The 18,993-nt window shown below is 45.0% G+C and overlaps 1 protein-coding gene across 3 annotated transcripts in view; it reads right to left on the minus strand.

The window, feature by feature from the left end:
• Positions 1-7,985: 7,985 nt before the first annotated feature.
• The window catches only part of Dram1 (DNA damage regulated autophagy modulator 1), a 32,714-nt gene continuing 21,706 nt past the window's right edge, over positions 7,986-18,993 (minus strand). Inside the window, exons 5-8 of one of the 3 annotated variants that reach the window (XR_007212563.1) lie at positions 16,692-16,750; positions 11,246-11,338; positions 10,038-10,225; positions 7,986-8,226 (exon numbers count right to left, since the gene is read on the minus strand). Coding sequence is in view for 2 of the 3 variants with exons in the window: in XM_048357251.1 (XP_048213208.1) it covers positions 10,181-10,225; positions 11,246-11,338; positions 16,692-16,750 (197 nt within the window). In the remaining variant the exon portion in view is untranslated. Of the gene's footprint in view, positions 8,227-9,824; positions 10,226-10,745; positions 10,990-11,235; positions 11,339-16,691; positions 16,751-18,993 lie in introns of those variants that run through there. The other 2 variants (XM_048357251.1, XM_048357263.1) reach the window with 2 other exon arrangements.

Below are 18,993 nucleotides of genomic sequence, written 5' to 3' on the forward strand. Positions count from 1 at the left end.
GGCAAACACTCTATCACATTCCCAGCCCCAAGATTGCTCTTTTTTTGAGAGATAAATATAAAGATCCAAGGAACTTGTCACCGAAGCCCTTAACTTGCATGGAGGAAGAAAGAGAACAAAGAGAGAAAAGCCCAAATGGCTCTGAATTCAAGGAGGTACCTTTTGAGAAATGACCAAGTGTGTCTAAAGAAGAGAATCATGAATGTTTCAAAGCCACTGGCATAATGAAAGCTATTAGCAAATGTTTTCAGGACAGCTTTGGTAGTGGGTCTTGTGGAGATTATTTGAAAGTGGGAAGGACAGCAGAGGCCACAAACAAAAGGGAAAGGCAGCTAGACAGAGGGTGAAGAGCTTGTGTTCTTCATCTCCTTGTTAGGACTTTACTGAGTACAGGGCTCACCCACCAAGCTCCCAGATGCTTTCCCAGCACTGCCTCAATAAATCCTCAGAATTGGTCTTTGAGACAAGTGGCATCACCTGACCCATTGTACAGATGAGAACAGTGAGGCTAAGAAAACTACCTGACTGGTTTGGGGGCAAGGAAGTGGGAAAGCTGCAACCTGAAAATAAAAATCAGTTCTTCCTTGACTTTAAAGATCTCAACATTTGGGGGAGGGAGGGGGTATGAGGGACAAGGTAACAAACAGTACAAGAAATGTATCCAATGCCTAACGTATGAAACTGTAACCTCTCTGTACATCAGTTTGATAATAAAAATTTGAAAAAAAAAAGATCTCAACATTTTAGGGGAAACAAGGACTGTAAAATGTATATTAAGGGCTGGGAATATGGCCTAGGGTAAAGTGCTCGCCTCATATACATGAAGCCCTGGGTTCGATTCCTCAGCACCACAAATATAGAAAAAGCCGGAAGTGGTGCTGTGGCTTAAGTGGTAGAGGACTAGCCTTGAGCAAAAAGAAGCCAGGGACAGTGCTCAGGCCCTGAGTTCAAGCCCCAGGACTGGCAAAAAAAAAGTATATTAACAAAAGGTACCACTTTAACCATTAAAGGCACAAGTCGGTGGCATTCAAAATGTTGTACAGCCATCATTACTATTGATTTTCACAATTATTTGTACATGTGTGTGCTGGTCCTGAGGCTTGAACTTAGGGTCTGGGCACTGTCCCTGAGCTTTTATTTGCTACCATTCTAAGTTCGCCCTCTACCACTTGCACCACGGCTCTCCTTCCAGCTTTTTGATGGTGAATTAGAGGTGTAGGGTCTCACAGACTTTCCTCCCTGGGCTAGCTTTACCTGGCTCATTTTCAGAACTTTTTCATCATATCAAACAGAAGCTTTTCGCTAGACAATACCTCTCCATCTCCCCTCCTCTTGCCCTTGAGCACCTTTATTCTGCTTGCTGACAAACAGCAGCGGAAAAGGCCAAGACCGAGGAGTCAGTAGCAAGCCCTGGCAAGGGGGCTTATTCTTCATCCCATTGTTTCAGGATGGGATCAAAAAGAGACAGAGCGATTGCCCTGGACCAAGTTCGTTCCTTGAATGAATTGGTATCTCTGAGGTAGGTAAGACCACCATCTGCATCCTTTGTCCCCAAATCCAGGACAACATCTCTCATGTTCTCCTGTTATCTCTTTGCCCCAGCACTTCCCAGTCCCTCCATGGGCTGTACCTTTTCCTACCTCACCTTTATGAGGCCCCCTCCCCTGCCTCATGACCACAGGGGAGCCAAACCATGCACATCAACTAGTGTGGCTCACAGACCAGGTCCTCACACACAGACTTCAGTCACCTAGACAGCTGGTGAACTGTTCAGGAACAGATTTAGTAAGTCTAAAGGGCCCTAAGAGTCCTATTATGCTTTCAGGTAGTCTGGGGGGGGGGGGTGGTTCCCAGACCCCACCTTGAGTCACAGAATGTAGAGCTCCCCATAGGAATCTTTACTACAGCATTTCCTCAGCTGCTTCTCCACTTTGCTGTAAAAAATAGCTTGAGGGCTTGAACCCAGACCTTAGATGCCTGGCCCAGAGTATCCCTCCACTAACGTGGAACAAGTTAATCAAAAAATAAGCTCACAGACTGGAAGGATTAGAAAGGAATCCAATCTGAAAAGAGCCCCATAAGCCATGCAAAGGAATTGGTCGTGAAGCTATGGAGCAGTCACTGAAGAATTCTAGGTAAGAGGGCTGGGAATGTGGCTTAGCAGTAGAGCACTTGCCTAGTAAGCCCTGGGCTCAATTCCTCAGCACCACATAAAAACAGAAAAAGCAAGAAGTGGTGCTGTGGCTCAAGAGGTAAAGTAAAAAGAAGCCGGGGACAGTACGCAGGCCCTGAGTCCCAAGCCACAGGACTGGCAAAAAAAAAAAAAAATTCTAGGTAAGACTGTGATAAATGTGGTTGTGTGATATGGAAGATGGATAAAGAAGGACCAAGACCAAAGTAAAAGGCAGTAGCAAGCTATGGTACTAATCTAAGGAAATAAATATAAAGGCAGTAATGGTGAGAATGGAGAAGAGGAGGAAGATTCAAGACCATATGCTTGGGCTGGGAGTGTTACTCAAGTAGTAGATGCTTGCCTAGCAGGGCTGAGGCCCTGGGTTCAATTTAGTACCAGGGCAGGGCGAGGGGAAGAAACTATGTGCATGGAATGGGTTTGACCACACATGTTCATTTGTTTCACATGTGTTCCTGGGTAGAATTACTAATAGCATCTCTTTCCTTCCCTAAAGTGCCCTCTGTGCTTGCTCAATACATGATGGGTGAAGGTAACAGGACTTGGTGGGTGGACAGAGCAGAATGAAGGAATGTAAGGTAATTCTCAAGTTTCTGCACTGCTGACTGAGCTATGGTAATCCAGGAGATGAAGTCAAAGTTTCATCCAGACACCGGTGGCTCATGCCTGTGATCCTGGCTATGCAGGAGGCTAAGATCCAAGGATCATGCTGTTCTAAGCCAGCCCTGGGGAAGGAAAGTCTTGTGAGACCCTTATTCCTAAGTAATCACCAAAAAGCCACAAGTAGAGTTGTGGCTCAAGTGGTAGAGTGCTAGCCTTGAGCAAAATAGGCACAAAGTTCAGGACCTAGGACTAGCACCCCTCCCTCCCCCAAAAGAAGGAAAAAGAAGAAAAACATATTTTAAAAAATCAAGTGTTTCAGTTAAAGCAAGTTGTAGTGCATATGAATTGTTCAAGAGGCTTGCCTAGCATGCATGAAGCCCCGGGTTCAATTCCTCAGTACCACATAAACAGAAAAAAGCTAGAAGTGGTGCTCTGGCTCAAGTGGTAGAGTTCTAGCTCAGGGATAGTGCCCAGGCCCTGAGTTCAAGCCCTAAGACTGGCAATAAATAAATACATACTTACATAAATATTTCAAGAAATTGCATCAGAGGCATATGGAAAACATCCCTTCCACGAAGCATCCTTCCTGAAGCCTAGACCTGAGTACATTCCTGCTGGGCTAGCTCTATACTCCCTTCCATGTGGATCCCGGGCCTATTTGCCCCCTCCGTGTGTTTCCCTTTCACTCTCATACATAGCCTCTGGCCAGTAGGAAGTAATATGGAGCAAGGGCATGGGTAAGCTCCGGACCGGGTGTGGCCACAAGAATGCTCTCCCCCCCACCCCCATACTCACCAAGGAGGCCAGGTAAGCATTGACATCTCAGAGTAAGCTTCAGGAGCTTCCTGAAGTTTTATTCAGGGGAGAGGTTTATATAACAGTAATGGCGGCAGGAAGAGGCGGGACTAACTGGGTATTAACGATTGGCTGATGAACTGTCCATCACGGTGATGTCATGGAACTTCCCGCAGAGGCGGAGTTCACAGTACCCCCAGGACCGGGGCCCCTGGGCTCAGGCTGGTGCCATAGTGGCACACGTGCTTACAGACGGAGGGCAGGGCTGGCTTAGCTCCCTCTCCTGGGGGAGGTTCCAGACCCGGGGCGAAGGTAAGAGTGACTAACAGCCAAGCAACCCCAGGGCAGGAGAAGGGGCCTGCCTCTTTGGTATAGCCAGACCCCAACACATTCCAGCACAATTCATTGTATTAGGAGACCTGTCTTATTTGCTCTTTGGACTATCTACAGAGCAGGGTGCCGCCAGGCCAATTCATTCTGGCATTTGTTTCTCATTCCCCATTTTCTTCCCTTTAGGTCACAGCTGGGACTGTTCCAGAGCAGCAGGGACTTCTGAGTGTCTTCAGGATAACTGGGTCACAGCCAGCCAGGTCATTTAGTCAGTCAAATGATGCATCCTCTCCAGGGCTGGGTATTGAAGTCTGAAGAACACCTCCTTTGGTCAGACAGTTCTGAGCCAAGGCTCTGGGGGATACCAAAATGTTCTACTTCATTTCTAAGCCTTATGACCCACGAGTGACTAATCCCTAGTCCTCTTGCCAACCCATCAGCCCGCTCCACTCCTGAAGCTTGTCAACAGCTAGGTAATTACTTAATAAGCCTCAGGGGACATACCTATGTGTTTCTTCTCTTGGCCCGGAGGCCTGGGTTTTTCCTGGTTTCCATTTCAAGGTGGTTCTTACTTAAGGATTCCAAATGCGGTCAAGCGTTAGAACCTTTTTGAGGGAGCTTTCAACCCAAGCTGTGGCTTTTCAAGTATTACAAGGAAATGAAAGACTGAACCCAGTTCACTAGTCATCTTAGTGCATGTGTGAAAGGTTATGTTCCCAGCTGTCAGATGGCTGGCTAAGTCTCAATACTGTCACTCTTCACCTTAAATCAGATGCCTGGGGTGGCATCTGGAACCTGCTCCTCTGGGATGCCCCTGACAGGAGTGCTAGCAAAGGTGAGATGTCTTCTGGAATTCCTCATGATTGATTCTAATCATGGGCTGATGGGCAGGGCTAAGGAAGAGAGCTCCAGTCCTGTACTTCAGACTCATGGGAGATGATATGATGGGCCACAGGTCAGAGGGCAAACTTGGATGGCTGAGGAACGTGAATGCGGTAGTGAGCACCCCAGCCAAAGCCAGGCAACCATGTGAGAAGACCTAATTGTCCACAGAAGAGGCCCAAATGCCCAAAAGGCCTAAGAAAAAAGTGCCCAAGAGATCTTTTAAAGAAATACAATGTTTTTAGAGAAATTTCTAGAGAAATGCAAATCAAAATTACAGTAAGACACCATCTCATGGAGCTGTACCTCAAGGGGGAAGGTGCCAGCCTTCAAGCAGAACAGCCAAGTAAGAGTGGGAGGCCCTGTGTTCCTGCCAGGGTACTGGCACAAAAAGAAAGGGGTCAGGAAGAGGAGTAAGAGAGAACCCCAAAAGATGGGAAATAATGGGACTGGGAATATGGCCTAGTGGTAGAGTGCTTGCCTCATATGCATGAAGCCCTGGGTTCAATTCCTCAGCACCACATATATAGAAAACAGCCAGAAGTGGTGCTGTGGCTCAAGTGGTAGAGTGCTAGCCTTGATGCCAAAGAAGCCAGGGAAGTGCTTAGGCCCTGAGTACAAGCCCCAAGACTGGCAAAAACAAACAAACAAACAAACAAAAAAACAAGATGGTAAATAACAAAGGTTGGCAAGCTTGTTCATAGGCAGGTAGAAAGGCATTGAAGAAAACATTATGGAGGTTCCTTCAAATGCTTACACATGAATTACTGTTGACCAAGCAATTCTATGACTGAATGTGTGTCCCAAAGAGTGAAAAATCAGCATTTTACACAGTAGCTGAAATGTGAGGGCAACCCGTGTCCTCTGGTAGGTGAACAGTAAACAAAACATGATAAGGAGCTGGCACCAGGGCTCACACCTGTAATGCTAGCTACTCAGGAGGCTGAGATCTGAGGATTGAGGTCCGTAGCCAGCCCTGGTAAGAAACTCTGTGAAAATTCTTATCTCCAATTAACCACCAGAAAACCAGACATGGAGCTGTGGCTCCAAGTCGTAGAGTGCTTGCCTTGAGCAAAACAAGCTCAGGGATAGCACCTATGCCCTGAGTTCAAAATCCACAACAGACTGAAAAGAAAAAAAAAGTTCTAAATGGCTTTGTGTAAGGAAAGGAGTCACTGTGGGTAGAGAAAGCTCACTAGCTTTTGTATTGTAGCCATTGCTTTGATTTTCAAATCCTAAACATATTATTCATTTAGACAAGAACAAACTATACACAGAGGAAGAGCTAGGATGAAAGCAGCCGAACCCCACTTTTGTCTTGTGGTGATGATATTCCCACAAACGAGTTTATTACATTTTCATACTGAACCAACTCTTGAATTTTCCCTTACAGGTGACAAACATCAGAAAAGCCATTCATTCGGCTTTATTGAAACTCAGAAGACTCTCTTCATCTCCTCACAGAGTAGAAAATTCCAGAGGCGGCACTGGCTCTGGGGTTGGTGGAGCACAGAGCATGGTTTGCCTACCACAGGCTTGCCACAAGGCACTTCAGGGCGCCCTGGATTCCTTCAAGCAAGAACATTATCTCCTTGGGTATTTTCTACGCATTGACTTTGGAGGTCGCGTGTTCCCTCATAGGGGATCCGGCCACCCTAGGTTTTAGAAAATGAATGTCTGGGGGTGACCCAGGAGGGGCAGGAGCTTCGCCTCCAGGCATAGTGCTGTGGTTGCTGTCTTGTGCAACAGACACGATGCCGAGGTATGACACTGTGGATGGAGAATGCGGAGGATTCAGAGCCAGACCAAGAATATGTGTGTGTGGAGACGGCTGGCTCGTGGGCTTGCCAGGACCTAGGAGTGAGACAGAATGGGAGACCCACTTAGCTCCCATCCGCTCTCCCCGCCTCATTCCAGGCCCAAACACCAGACCAGGATGCCTCCAACTGAGTTAAAAAAAAAAAATGGGGGCACCACATGGCAGGGATGTGAGGAGACCCATACCCACACCACCACCATGGACTTGATTGGGTTTAGAAAATGCAATTTCGGGGATCCTCTGTGTGCATGTGTAACAAATAAATTAGCTAATTAATAACCATAAATAAAAGCACCCTTGATGAGGGAATCAAGAAAGACAAAGAGTCCCAGACTAGAATGTGTGGCCCAGCCCTCTGACTGCATGATCATTTGCGGGCTTGCGGAACCTTCTGTTGGTGCCCTCATCTGATCATGCGATCATGAATTCACAGAGGTTAATGGCCTAAGAGCCTGAAAGAAACACAAGTGTCACTAAGAAGGTAAAAACGCACCTGGAGTAGCTTGATGGCTCAAGGTTAAGTATAATCTGATTTAACTTTGCAGCAAGTTAGGGTCACTTCCTACAAATTTTAGGGAAAACAACTTTCACTTACTATTGGCCTAGTTGTTTTCTAGGGTGTGAACCACCACCCTTCCCCAAGGCTGGACATGTGGCTCAGGTCTGACCAATCAGAGAATACCCTCCCTCCCCCAGGTGACTGAAATCAACCAATCAGATGGAACAGTAAGTTTCAGGTCTAGGCTTCTGCCAGAAAGTCTGAGAATCATTGTCTTTTGAGTGGTGAGGTCTCTAGAAGCCATCGTACTCCCACAGGAGAAAGCTGGTCTGAGGATGATGCCAACAGGGAAGAGAGCAGAGATGAGAGGAGGGGAGAGGAAAGGAAAGATATATCTTGTTGGTGGTAATATTTGATCCTGCTATCCTAAGGCCAGCTCCCCTCCTGGGTCAGTCAGATACCTACTATCAACAAAGTGGTACTATTAAGAGTCTTAACTAATCTACAATTCTGAGACAGACTGAGAATCTCTACAAAGATGAGCCAGTGGTAAGTGGGCATGGTCCTTGTTACTCAGAAGGAAGATGCAGGATGAGCGCAGGTAAAAGCAAGAGACCTTATCTCAAAAGTAATTGAAAGCCAAAGGACTGAGGTATGGCTCAAGTGGTAGAGTGCATGCAGGAGGCCCTGGGTTCCATCCCTAGTACAAAAAATAAACAAAACCCCATAGGTGTAAACCACCCCTTCATAAAGTGCACAAGGGTCTGCAATCATCTTCCAGATAATACTTTCATATAGTAGTACCCAGGCAAAATCACAGAGACACAAATTACTAAAATAAAGAAATATTCCATTTTATTTCACTTTCAGCCACGGGGTCCAAGGAAATGCAAGTTCACAGAAATGAAAAATAATACCAAAAATGTGGATAAGACCAACTTTAGAAGGTGCACGAAATCAGCAGGATATGTTTGTCTGGAGTGAGGTTTTGGCCTTCTCAGTTTGCCCAAGACTGGTGTAACCATTTGGTTTAGCCCATGTTAACAATTTCTGTGGTAACTGTCCAGAAGAGACTTGTCATAGAATCATGAAGCCCAAACAATTGAACTGTTTACAGTACACAAAGCAAAACAGTCAACATTACTAGGTGCATGGAAAATGTGTTTACATTCAAACAACTAGTCAACAAGAGTAAGGAAACCCCCATTATACAGCACCCCAAACATCTGTAGTCAGTCCGGCTGAGTGCGCATGCACTCAGTGGGTAACCAGGAAGCACCTGTGGTGTTCCAGGAAGCACTGTGTTAAATGCAGCCATTACTAAGCTAATGGCATGTGTTCGGGTCCCCAATGAGTTCCCAGTCTCATCATGGGATGTGGACAGCACAGTCCTCCGTGCTGGTCACACACACACAAGTGGACTCCAGGATCCATTCTACCATTCTACCAGAGGGCTCAGGGAGAAGGTAGGCGAGGTCCCCTTCCTTTTCTGAGTAGTTAAGTTTTCAGTTCCGGTGTGACAATGGGAACCCCACCTCAACTTCGTGACAAGTGACAGTGGGCCCAGAAATGACCATGAACTTCCCAACCACTCAATTACTCTTTCAGGGAACACAGGAATGGTGCAGTACTGCCCAGTCACAACCTTCCCTTGCTCAACAAAGTTTTACTGAGGTGCCATTCCATGCTCCCCACCACCAGGGTGCCCTCCAAGACTACCCCAATGGACTGCTTTGCTCCCTGGCTATTCCCAGGTGGTCAAACCTGGCTTCGCAGCCCAGGAGTCTTTGAAAGACAGAGTACCTGGCCTTGTTCACATTCCAAGGACCGGTTGGGCTTACAAAGGACTTGCTTGTTCACTTGTCATTTGGTGACTTGGGTGAAACAGTGCAACCCATCGGTCCTGACTAACACAGAGAGCCTGACCCACATGTCCCCTAGTGAGGAGGAACGGCCAGCCACAGGCATTCAAAGGAGCACAGCACTGGCACCTGGGAGTTTCGACTGCCCCCCTCCCCTTTCTCCCTGTATTCTCTGATGTGTGAGTTTCAGCTTTGGAATCAGACTATAGATCAAGTGATACCAGTGACCGCAAAGGGAGGAATTTCTAATTTCTAATCTGCCTTGCTCAAGCCAGGCTCCTGGGAGGGACATCCACTACGACCCGCCATGACCAGCAGGGGGAGCTGCTGCAGCCCTCTGAGCAGGACAAGGAGGCAGGATGTCAAGTCTGAGGTCGTCCCCATTCCCTTGGATTGGAGTTAATGATATCTAGTAAAAGATATCTTGATAGATACATTGGGCTTTGTTTGATTTTTTTTCTTTATAAAAACCAGAATATCTTAGTGTTCATTTATCAACTACATCTTCAAGATCTGAGTATAAGATCATGACGTATTCAATTTCACAAATGCGCTCATGATTTTAAAAAGAAAAAAAAAAGATATAGTGCACCTTCTAACAATGAGAATTTAAAAGCAATATTCCTGATTTTACTTTTTTCTTCATAACTGTACTATACTTAAATTCCCAACTTAGGGGCTGGGAATATGGCCTAATGGTAGAGTGCTTGCCTCCCATACATGAAGCCCTGGGTTCGATTCCCCAGCACCACATATATAGAAAAAGCCGGAAGTGGCACTGTGGCTCAAGTCGTAGAGTGCTAGCCTTGAGCAAAAAAGAAGCCAGGGACAGTGCTCAGGCCCCAGGACTGGCAAAAAAAACCAAAACAAATAAACAAAAATAATTCCCAACTTAGTGTACTTGCACAGATCATTCACACACAAAGATAAAACACAGAATCTGCAACACTGTAGCTTTTGTCTATGAATTTGTTAGTATAAAAACAAGTGTCTTAGAAAAATATAAAAACATGGTTACCATATTACAAATGCTCTACATTCTCTAGGGAAACATACCTTTGTAAATAGTACAACTATTAGGAATTCTTAATGACATTCAAGTTCCGGATGTGCCACAGACGCATGCCGATCAGGGCGACATCAAAACCCTGTGGTCCTCTGGATCACTTCTAGAAACTTCTAGATACATTCTCCTTTCTTCAAATATCACCATTGATTTCTGTGGATATCCTGAGAGTGACACTCTTAAGGAGGAGGAAGAAAGAGAAAGACGGAAGGAAGTGAAACAACTTCAGTGCCAACTGACATTTCCAGAAACTTTGTCTCATCCCAGAGTTTTCACTAAGGCTGAATTGGGTCCTGAAGAAATTTCTAGGCTTCCTATATCGTGTTAGCTAATAAGTCACTTGTTTGGAAATGTCAGACATTCCTTGTGGTCAGATCTTCTAAAGTTTTCTGCCTTGGTAACAATGGGAAAAAGTCATTTTTTTTTATCAACCAACTTTTTTTTGTTTGGTTGGTTATGGAGCTTGAACTCAGGGACTAGATGCTATCCTTGCATCATTTTCCCTCAAGGCTAATGCTCTATCACTTTGAGATACAGCACCACTTCTGGTTTTCTGGTGGTTCATTGGAGATAAGAGTCTCCGGCTGGCTTTGAACCACAATCCTCAGATCTCAGCCTAAGTAGCTAGAATTATAGGTATGAGCCACCAGCCACCCAGCTCACCAACCAACTTCTTACAATAGCTGTGCTTTCTGGTTTTTGAAATGTACCTGAAACGAACTAGGATGCCTGCCTTTGAGCGTCAAATGGTAAAAGATGTATGGGAGTTCCGTTGTTTGAACTGCGAGGATGCTTTCCTCTGTGAGGGCTAAGGAATACATATATTTCTTCAAACACATGAAGAGTCAAAAGAAAGTGCTCCCTGCCTATACCAGGCAGTAAGTTTTCCACGAATGCTTACTCATTCTAATTGTTAGCGATTTATATGCCAATTAGACCAACCTGGGGCTGGGAAGATGGCCTAGTGGCAAGAGTGATTGCCTCATATATATGAAGCCCTGGGTTCGATTCCCTAGCATGACATATATAGAAAACGGCCAGAAGTAGCGCTGTGGCTCAAGTGGCAGAGTGCTAGCCTTGAGCAAAAAAGAAGCCAGGGACAGTGCTCAGGCCCTGAGTCCAAGCCCAGGACTGGCAAAAAAAAAACAAAACAAAACAACAACAACAAAAAAAACCAATTAGACCAACCTATACTTACCTGGAAATCTTGGATGAACGTTAGGAAGTAGAAAATAAAACCAAAGGCCACAGTCCATTCACAGATTGCACTCACCACGTGATATACATAATCCTAATGGCGGCAATAAAGAAAACAGAATTTAACCTTAAAAAAAAGCAAAAAAAAAAAAAAAAACTCTGACAGAGAACCTGAAATAATAAATGAGGCAGTTAGACCAGAAGAAAAAGAAGTGTCTCATAAGCATAAACCAGAAGCTTGAGGAAATACAATAAGCAAAGCCATGTAGATAAACATTGGGTACATAGCATTCTGGGTGGCACCAGGAGGGCAATTATCCCAAAATGTCTTTCTGGCTCATGCACACATGCACACACGAGCTTTTAAGATTGTCTGCCGAACTTCAAAGCGCAGCGTAAGGACCACAGAATAGCGGAGACTGGGAAGTGAATTTGGATTCAACAGAAGAAAGAACTTGGCATACAAACCACAACCCGGTCCCATACCCCTAGGAATCCCAGGCTTACCAAGAATCTATTGGATGCTCCAAAGGAATGTGTCTGTGTGTGCGCATGCGTGTATGTGTGCATGTGCGTGCGTGCGCAGACAGACAAGCCTAGCTGACTACCCTGCTGGGTTGTATGTGTTTCCCTGCTACTCTGGGGGAGAGGAGAAGTGGGAAGAAGAGATGGGAAGAGGGAAGAAGGTGAAGAGGGGCATGGAGGGAGGGGATATTAGAAAGGAGATTCTATTTTCTTCCTTTTAAAATTTTATTTATTCATTTATTTACTTCTTTTGCTAGGGATGGAACTCCCGGCCTTGTATAGGCTAGGCAAACACTCTGCCACTGCACAAGGCTCCCTTCTCCTCACTCCATTTTTGAAAATGGAGAAATACTATTCCAGCTGCCTCAACAGCAGACAGTCCTCCAAGTGCATGCGAGGCTGCCTATGTGTGTTGGAAGGTATATGTGATCTCATGATACTGTTCTTTTTTTAATGGTTCTGATCTTTACACTTGGTAGGCAAGTGCTCTATACGTAAACCATGTCCCTAGCCCCCACACATGTGGGGCCCATGTCACAAATGTGCCACCTACCCGCATGCTAAGTAGCAACCACGGCAAATCAGATCTGTGGACTCCTTTTGCAACCTATGTTTTCAAATAATGCCTCCATTTTTTTCCTATTCCCTTTCTACTGTGCTATAGGTTACAGAGGTAAGAACGGTGATTACACAAGGGTGTTAAATTGCAAGTCAGTTCTATGGTGACCCTGCTTTGGTATGTTATCTTTCCCAGATATTTCAAGGAGTCACCTTGAACTTCACAGATACCACTCCTGTCTCTCCTTACCACCATCCACCTCCACCCAGGTCACTCTAGGGACAACCTGGCCAGCCTGCAGGAGGGGTGAGGAACAGAGGGGCTTTCTCTTTGGGGATCCAGCAGCAGGAAATATGCCTCATTCCAGGTCATCCCTAAGACCATGGGGATGGCTTATAAAAATGGATGCTCGGTTTGGAGGGTCATTTTTTTCAGAACGACATGGTGGATGATCAAAAAAGGGCTTTGAAGCAGAAGTCCCAACTCTCCACTGTACAGGGAAATGCAGGGCAAGGTCAGATCTCGCCTCCTGGCTTTGTGGGATGAGGTAATGGCATGAGATTTCTCCACACACGCCACCGTCCACATTTTTGTGAGGTGAAAGTCCTAACATATATACAAACATACAAATTGATGTCATAGCCTTAAACGAGTATTCTATTCAGATAATTGATTCAAAGGGTTGTTTTTTCTGCAGGCATTGATACTGGAAACAGAAGGTAATACGTAGTGACATAGTGGTCCTAGAGTGACTGGAACACCCAAAACACTTTATAGAATCAGGCTGGCCTTGAACTTGAGATCGTCCTGCCTCAGCCTCCTGCGTGTTGAGATTACAAGCACGCACCACCACACCCAGCTGCTTTTCATACTTTTCAGATAGAAAACTGGAAGGTAACTTCCTAAGGACATGGATGAACTTGGTGGCATCCTCCTGAGCAGCTCCATTGTATTTCATTTGTGGTGGATTGCTGCCACCGTGTGGCTGAAGAGTGAAGTACTTCTCATCTATTAGCTAATTTGACCACTTTAATGTTATATTTGAATGAAGCACTTTCTTTTTTTTTTTTTTTTGGCCAGTCCTGGGCCTTGGACTCAGGGCCTGAGCACTGTCCCTGGCTTCTTCTTCCCGCTCAAGGCTAGCACTCTGCCACTTGAGCCACAGCGCCGCTTCTGGCAGTTTTCTGTATATGTGGTGCTGGGGAATCGAACCTAGGGCCTCGTGTATCCGAGGCAGGCACTCTTGCCACTAGGCTATATCCCCAGCCCATGAAGTACTTTCTTGAACTCCTCTGTGGACACTGTCTTCCTCATCATCATTTAATCTCTTCTTTTTTTTTTTTTTTTTGGCCAGTCCTGGGCCTTGGACTCGGCCTGAGCACTGTCCCTGGCTTCTTCCCGCTCAAGGCTAGCACTCTGCCACCTGAGCCACAGCGCCCCTGCTGGCCGTTTTCCATATATGTGGTGCTGGGGAATTGAACCGAGAGCTTCATGTGTAGGAGGCAAGCACTCTTGCCACTAGGTTAATCTCTTCTTTATCTCAACAGTCTATCAAGTGCCAGAATCTTTCATTTTAGAAAAAAAAAAAAAAAACCTCTGGGTCCCCTTCTAATGACGGTTTCTCCTCCTCCTCTCCTCTAGTCTGGAGCAGGGATTCACATTCACCTGGCTGGCTCCTGAGCTATATCTTCTCCTGATTCCTAATCTCCAAGCACTTAGCTTCTTACCCAACATTTTACTGCAAACTGCTCAAGGCAGAACAAAAAAGCCAAGTGGAAGTGTGAGGCCCAGCACTTGCACCAAAAGAAAAGAAAAGGGAGAGATAGAAAGAAAAGAAGAGAGATAAAGGAAGGAAGGCAGGAAGGAAGAAATAAAAAGAAGAAAAAGGAAAAGAAAAAAGACATGGACCGGGCTGGGGATATGGCCTAGTGGCAAGAGAGCTTGCCTCGTATACATGAGGCCCTGGGTTCAATTCCCCAGCACCACATCTACAGAAAACAGCCAGAAGTGGCGCTGTGGCTCAAGTGGCAGAGTGCTAGCCTTGAGCAAAAGGAAGCCAGGGACAGTGCTCAGGCCCTGAGTTCAAGGCCCAGGACTGGCCAAAAAAAAAAAAAAAAGGTTCAGAAAGACATGTACCAACCAGAGCAAAGATTACTGAGCAGTGTGGTCAAGTCATTGAGCAAGTCTTTGTCACCAGTAAGGCTGGGCTGGGGAAACCTGGAAATGGACGATTGTAGAATAGCTAGCTTCTCAAGGAAGTCTAAAGCTCATTGGGACAAACAGCTGTCTGTCAACTACCAAATACAGCACTCAGAAAAGTTAATAATACAGAAGGTCAAGCAACACATTGTAAGCATGCAGACCCCGTAGTCACTGATTTCTTACTGTGGAATGGAAGAGGATATCATCTCAGAGAAGGCAGGGGGAAAGAGCTATTTTCAGGGGAAAGAGAAATTATTAACTATCTCAGGTGTAGCTGGGTAATCTTTAAGCAGGAGTTCCTTGAACTGGGACAGCAAAAGGAGTCAGAGATGTTTTTCAAAAGGCAGTTTTCAGTAAAAAAAGGCATAGTTCCACTTCTGGCTTTTTTGGTGGTTAATTGAACCACCATAACCTCCAGATCTCAGCTTTCTGAGTAGCTAGGACTATAGGCGTGAGCCACCAGTACCAGGTCTAACTTATTTTTTGTTGTTGTTTTTGGAGACTTTCTTCTCCTTGTCCCTGGAAAAGTGTCTCTTGTGATCCTCTTTCTATCTCACTTCTCTACTGGGTGCCATCTTGTTGTCATTCTCTGGTAGGACACCTGAATGAACTAACAGCTACACACAATTGGTTCCATGTTTACATATGGTTGGCCAGGAAATAACTGGTTCCTCTATTTACAATGATGACTGTCAGTCCTACTAGAGATCTACCTACATTTCTAACTGAACACTACTCCTAAATGTCTCCTAGTAGAGATTTTTTTCAGATTCAGTGATTCCAAAACAAAATGTATCCAGTCCTTCCTACAAAATGAGCCATCCCTGTTACACATCTTATTTCTGCACATGGGAATGAATTCTTCGATTCATCCAAGAGAAAACTAGGGAAGTCCCTTATTACCCACCCACCCTCCCCCTTCATTCTCAAGTCAGTCATGTGCTAGCACCCACCAAGTATTTTCCCCTCTATCATTTCTTTTTTTTTTTTTTTTTTTGGCCAGTCCTGGGCCTTGGACTCAGGGCCTGAGCACTTTCCCTGGCTTCTTCCTGCTCAAGGCTAGCACTCTACCACCTGAGCCACAGCGCTCCTTCTGGCCGTTTTCCATATATGTGGTGCTGGGGAATCGAACCCAGGGCTTCATGTATAGGAGGCAAGCACTCTTGCCACTAGGCCATTTTCCCAGCCCCCTCTATCATTTCTAATCTTCTTTGAATCTAAAGTAGACCCATCACCTTCCTGCCCTTCAGGGGCCAAGCTTTGTCTTCAACCCATTCCAGGTGTCCCTCTGCCTCATAGTCATCCAACAACACCCCTGCCATCCCTTCCATTTGCTCTCCTGTTCACACGTCTTCAAAAGATGACTCTAGTCCCTTACATCAAGTCTGAACCCCTCACCATTCTCTCAGTTATCCCACGCCATATTTAATTCCCTCCTCCTACCTAGAAATGAACCATCCACTTGCCACAAAGACTCCAAAACTGACCTCCGTAAAACTCCGCAACCTTAACTGTCTGGCCTACTGAGCATGCGTGGTTAAGGTGTGAACGAAATCAGTTCTGAACCTTGAAAAGAATCCCACGAACCATTCAGATTACTTTACTCGCTAATATTAACCCCCAAAAAAGTGTCAAAATGAAGTCCCCTCATGCTGAGTGCCACATCATCAAACACACTAAGCAGGTTGGATCCCAAAATTGACTTTTTTTTTTAGAAAACAGGAGATTCTAGCTATAGGAATCAATGTAATAAAGAAGTCGCTTTTGCTTTACCCAAAATTAGAATACCAGTAATATGTATTGTGAAGTAAACAGATGTTGGCAAATGAATTTTTCCCCTTCTCTGCTTCTTTAAGATTCTCACCATCCTCTGGTTTGCCATTGGCCAGTGAAGGCTCCATCTGTTCCGGAAGGAAGTCTGTCCCAGATTCATGGAAATCACCAAGAGAAGTCAACCCAATCATAACTAAATTCCTTGCAACTCTCAAAGCTAACGACTTCTTCTACATTGCCCAATGATTGGTTAGCGAGTGGCTGAAATGACACCACACTTGGCACATTGGCTTCAGGCATGGAGTTCCTTCCTTTCCAGGATTCTCTCAGCCACAAACACAAAGGCAGGCTCAAAAAAAAAAAAGATTTAGGACAATTAAACAATTACCTTTTCTTTTGGATTCCACTCCAACTTGGTTATAGAAATTAGTGAAGCACAGGCAATCACTTGTAAAAGGAGAAAATTGTTAAGGAAACTACAGCAGAGAATAGGTTCTTGTGTACTAGGACAAGTTCATTACTAACACTATGGTGGCAGTGGTTAAAGAGCCCACGTGACTACACTGGCAGCACCAAGACTCCTATCTGGTCCTCTCAGCCCTTCAGGTACCATGGCAGCTAATGCAAAGGAGGGCCGCGCAGTCAGTGAAGAGCAAAAAGTTCACCCTGCAGCGATGTTTCACTTGGTCTTGAGCGGTTCTGGCAATTCTTACTTAAGCTGTTTAAATAAGCTGAGCAAAATGGCTGGCACGGAACCCAAAGATGGGTCTTTTTGCATACTTGCTACTGAATAAAAATACTTTTTTCCCCCAAAAAAAGCATATTGAAAATAAAGGGAGGGCTCGGAATGAGGCTTAGTGGTAGAGTGCTTGCCTAGCATGCATGAAGCCCTGGGTTCAATTTTTCAGCACCACATAAACAGGAAAAGCCGGAAGTGGCGCTGTGGCTCAAGTGGTAGAGTGCTAGCCTTGAGCAAAAAAGAAGCCAGGGACAGAGGAAGAAGAAGAAATAAGAAAAATGAAAGGGACCTTCCTCGACTGGTCAAGGAGCATGTATGAAAAAAAAAAAAACAACTTACAGCTAACATCACAAAATGCCAAAAGACTAGTTCACTGAGATTTAATGTCAATACAACCTTGGTTGTAAGTCTACTGTCTTAATATTTTCTATTAATCTCACTAGTTTCTTGGTCCCTTGGTTTTATCTTGTGTTTCTTGCTTGAAATAGGGAATAAGGCAAAAATGTTTGTTTCACACCAATTCTATTCATCAAAAGTTCTAGCAGATGCACTGGGTCAAGAAAACAAACAAAAAGATCAGAAAGGAAGAATTTAACACTATACTCACAGATACTTTCATTAACTGTAGAAGAGCTAAAAGTCATTTAAAAAAACTGATTGGGAGCCATGCCCTGGTGGTTCACGCCTGTAATCCTAATTACTCAGGAAGCTGAGATTTGAGGATCAAAGTTCAGAGCCAGATCAGGCAGGGAAGTCCAGGAGACTCATCTCCAGTGGTGGTGCTGTGACTCAAGCTCTAGCCTTGACACAAAGCAGCTCAGGGACAGAGCCTAGACCCTGAATTCAAGCCCTATGGCTGATACACACACACACACACACACACACACACACACACACACACACACACACCACCTACTGGCAGGTAGGTGCTAGGTGCCAGTGGCTCACACAAATAATCCCTGCTACTCTGAAGGCTGCGATCTGAAGATCTAAGCTCCAAATCATCCCAGGCAGAAAAGCTAATGAGATTCATCTTCAATTAAACCACCCAAGAGCTGGAAGTAGAAGTTTTATTTATTTATTCATTTATTTATTTATTTTGGATGAGTAAACCAGATTGGACTTCACAAGAACTAGTGCTTTAAGCACAGTTTCGATATTTGGTGTCTTTCGCCAAGCACTAGAAAGAAAAATAAATATTTTCACATGACTAGTGAAACTCATCTGTGGGATAGAAAGTAAACAGAGGCTGAAGGGTTCCTAGTATTGCACCTTCCTCACCTTTCACCCCATTCCTTTTCCAAAAATACTCTTTTGATCTAACCACAAAACGTTGAGTCATTTTCTTAATGCTTTGCACTTTCCTCCAACTCATTTTCCTGAAGAATATGCAAACTTGGTCAGCACCCTATGCTTTCATTTGAATGATTCTTTTTGTGGGGGGTGGGGGGGGCTTACGAAACTACCTTGCTGAGAAAGACATTGGGACAAACAGTTTTAGCCAGGTTCTTGAACTTTCTCCCTGACTCATCAGACCTCTTAGGTATATAAATCCCCTGCTCAGTCATCTTAGCCAGAACCTGTCACGCTCCATGTGTGATCAGATGACTCTTCAAAGACTCCATCACTCTGACCAAAAATTCTTCAGCAAGAATCCTGTTAAGGTTCCTTAAGTCAGACCCCACCCCATATATTCTTAATTGTGTGTGTGTGTGTGTGTGTGTGTGTGTGTGTGTCTATGTGTGCTAATCCTCACACTTGAACTCTGGGGCCTGGGCTCTTTCCCTGAGCTTCTTTGCTCAAGGCTGGTTCTCTATCACTTGAGCCACACAGTGCCACTTGCAGCTTTTCTGGAAGTTTACTAGACATTAAAGTTTCAGGCTGGGAATATGGCCTAGAGGTAAAGTGCTTGCCTCATATACATGAAGCCCTGGGTTCAATTACTCAGCAC

The sequence above is a fragment of the Perognathus longimembris genome, chromosome 1 (assembly GCF_023159225.1).
Source record: "Perognathus longimembris pacificus isolate PPM17 chromosome 1, ASM2315922v1, whole genome shotgun sequence".
NCBI lineage: Eukaryota > Metazoa > Chordata > Mammalia > Rodentia > Heteromyidae > Perognathus > Perognathus longimembris.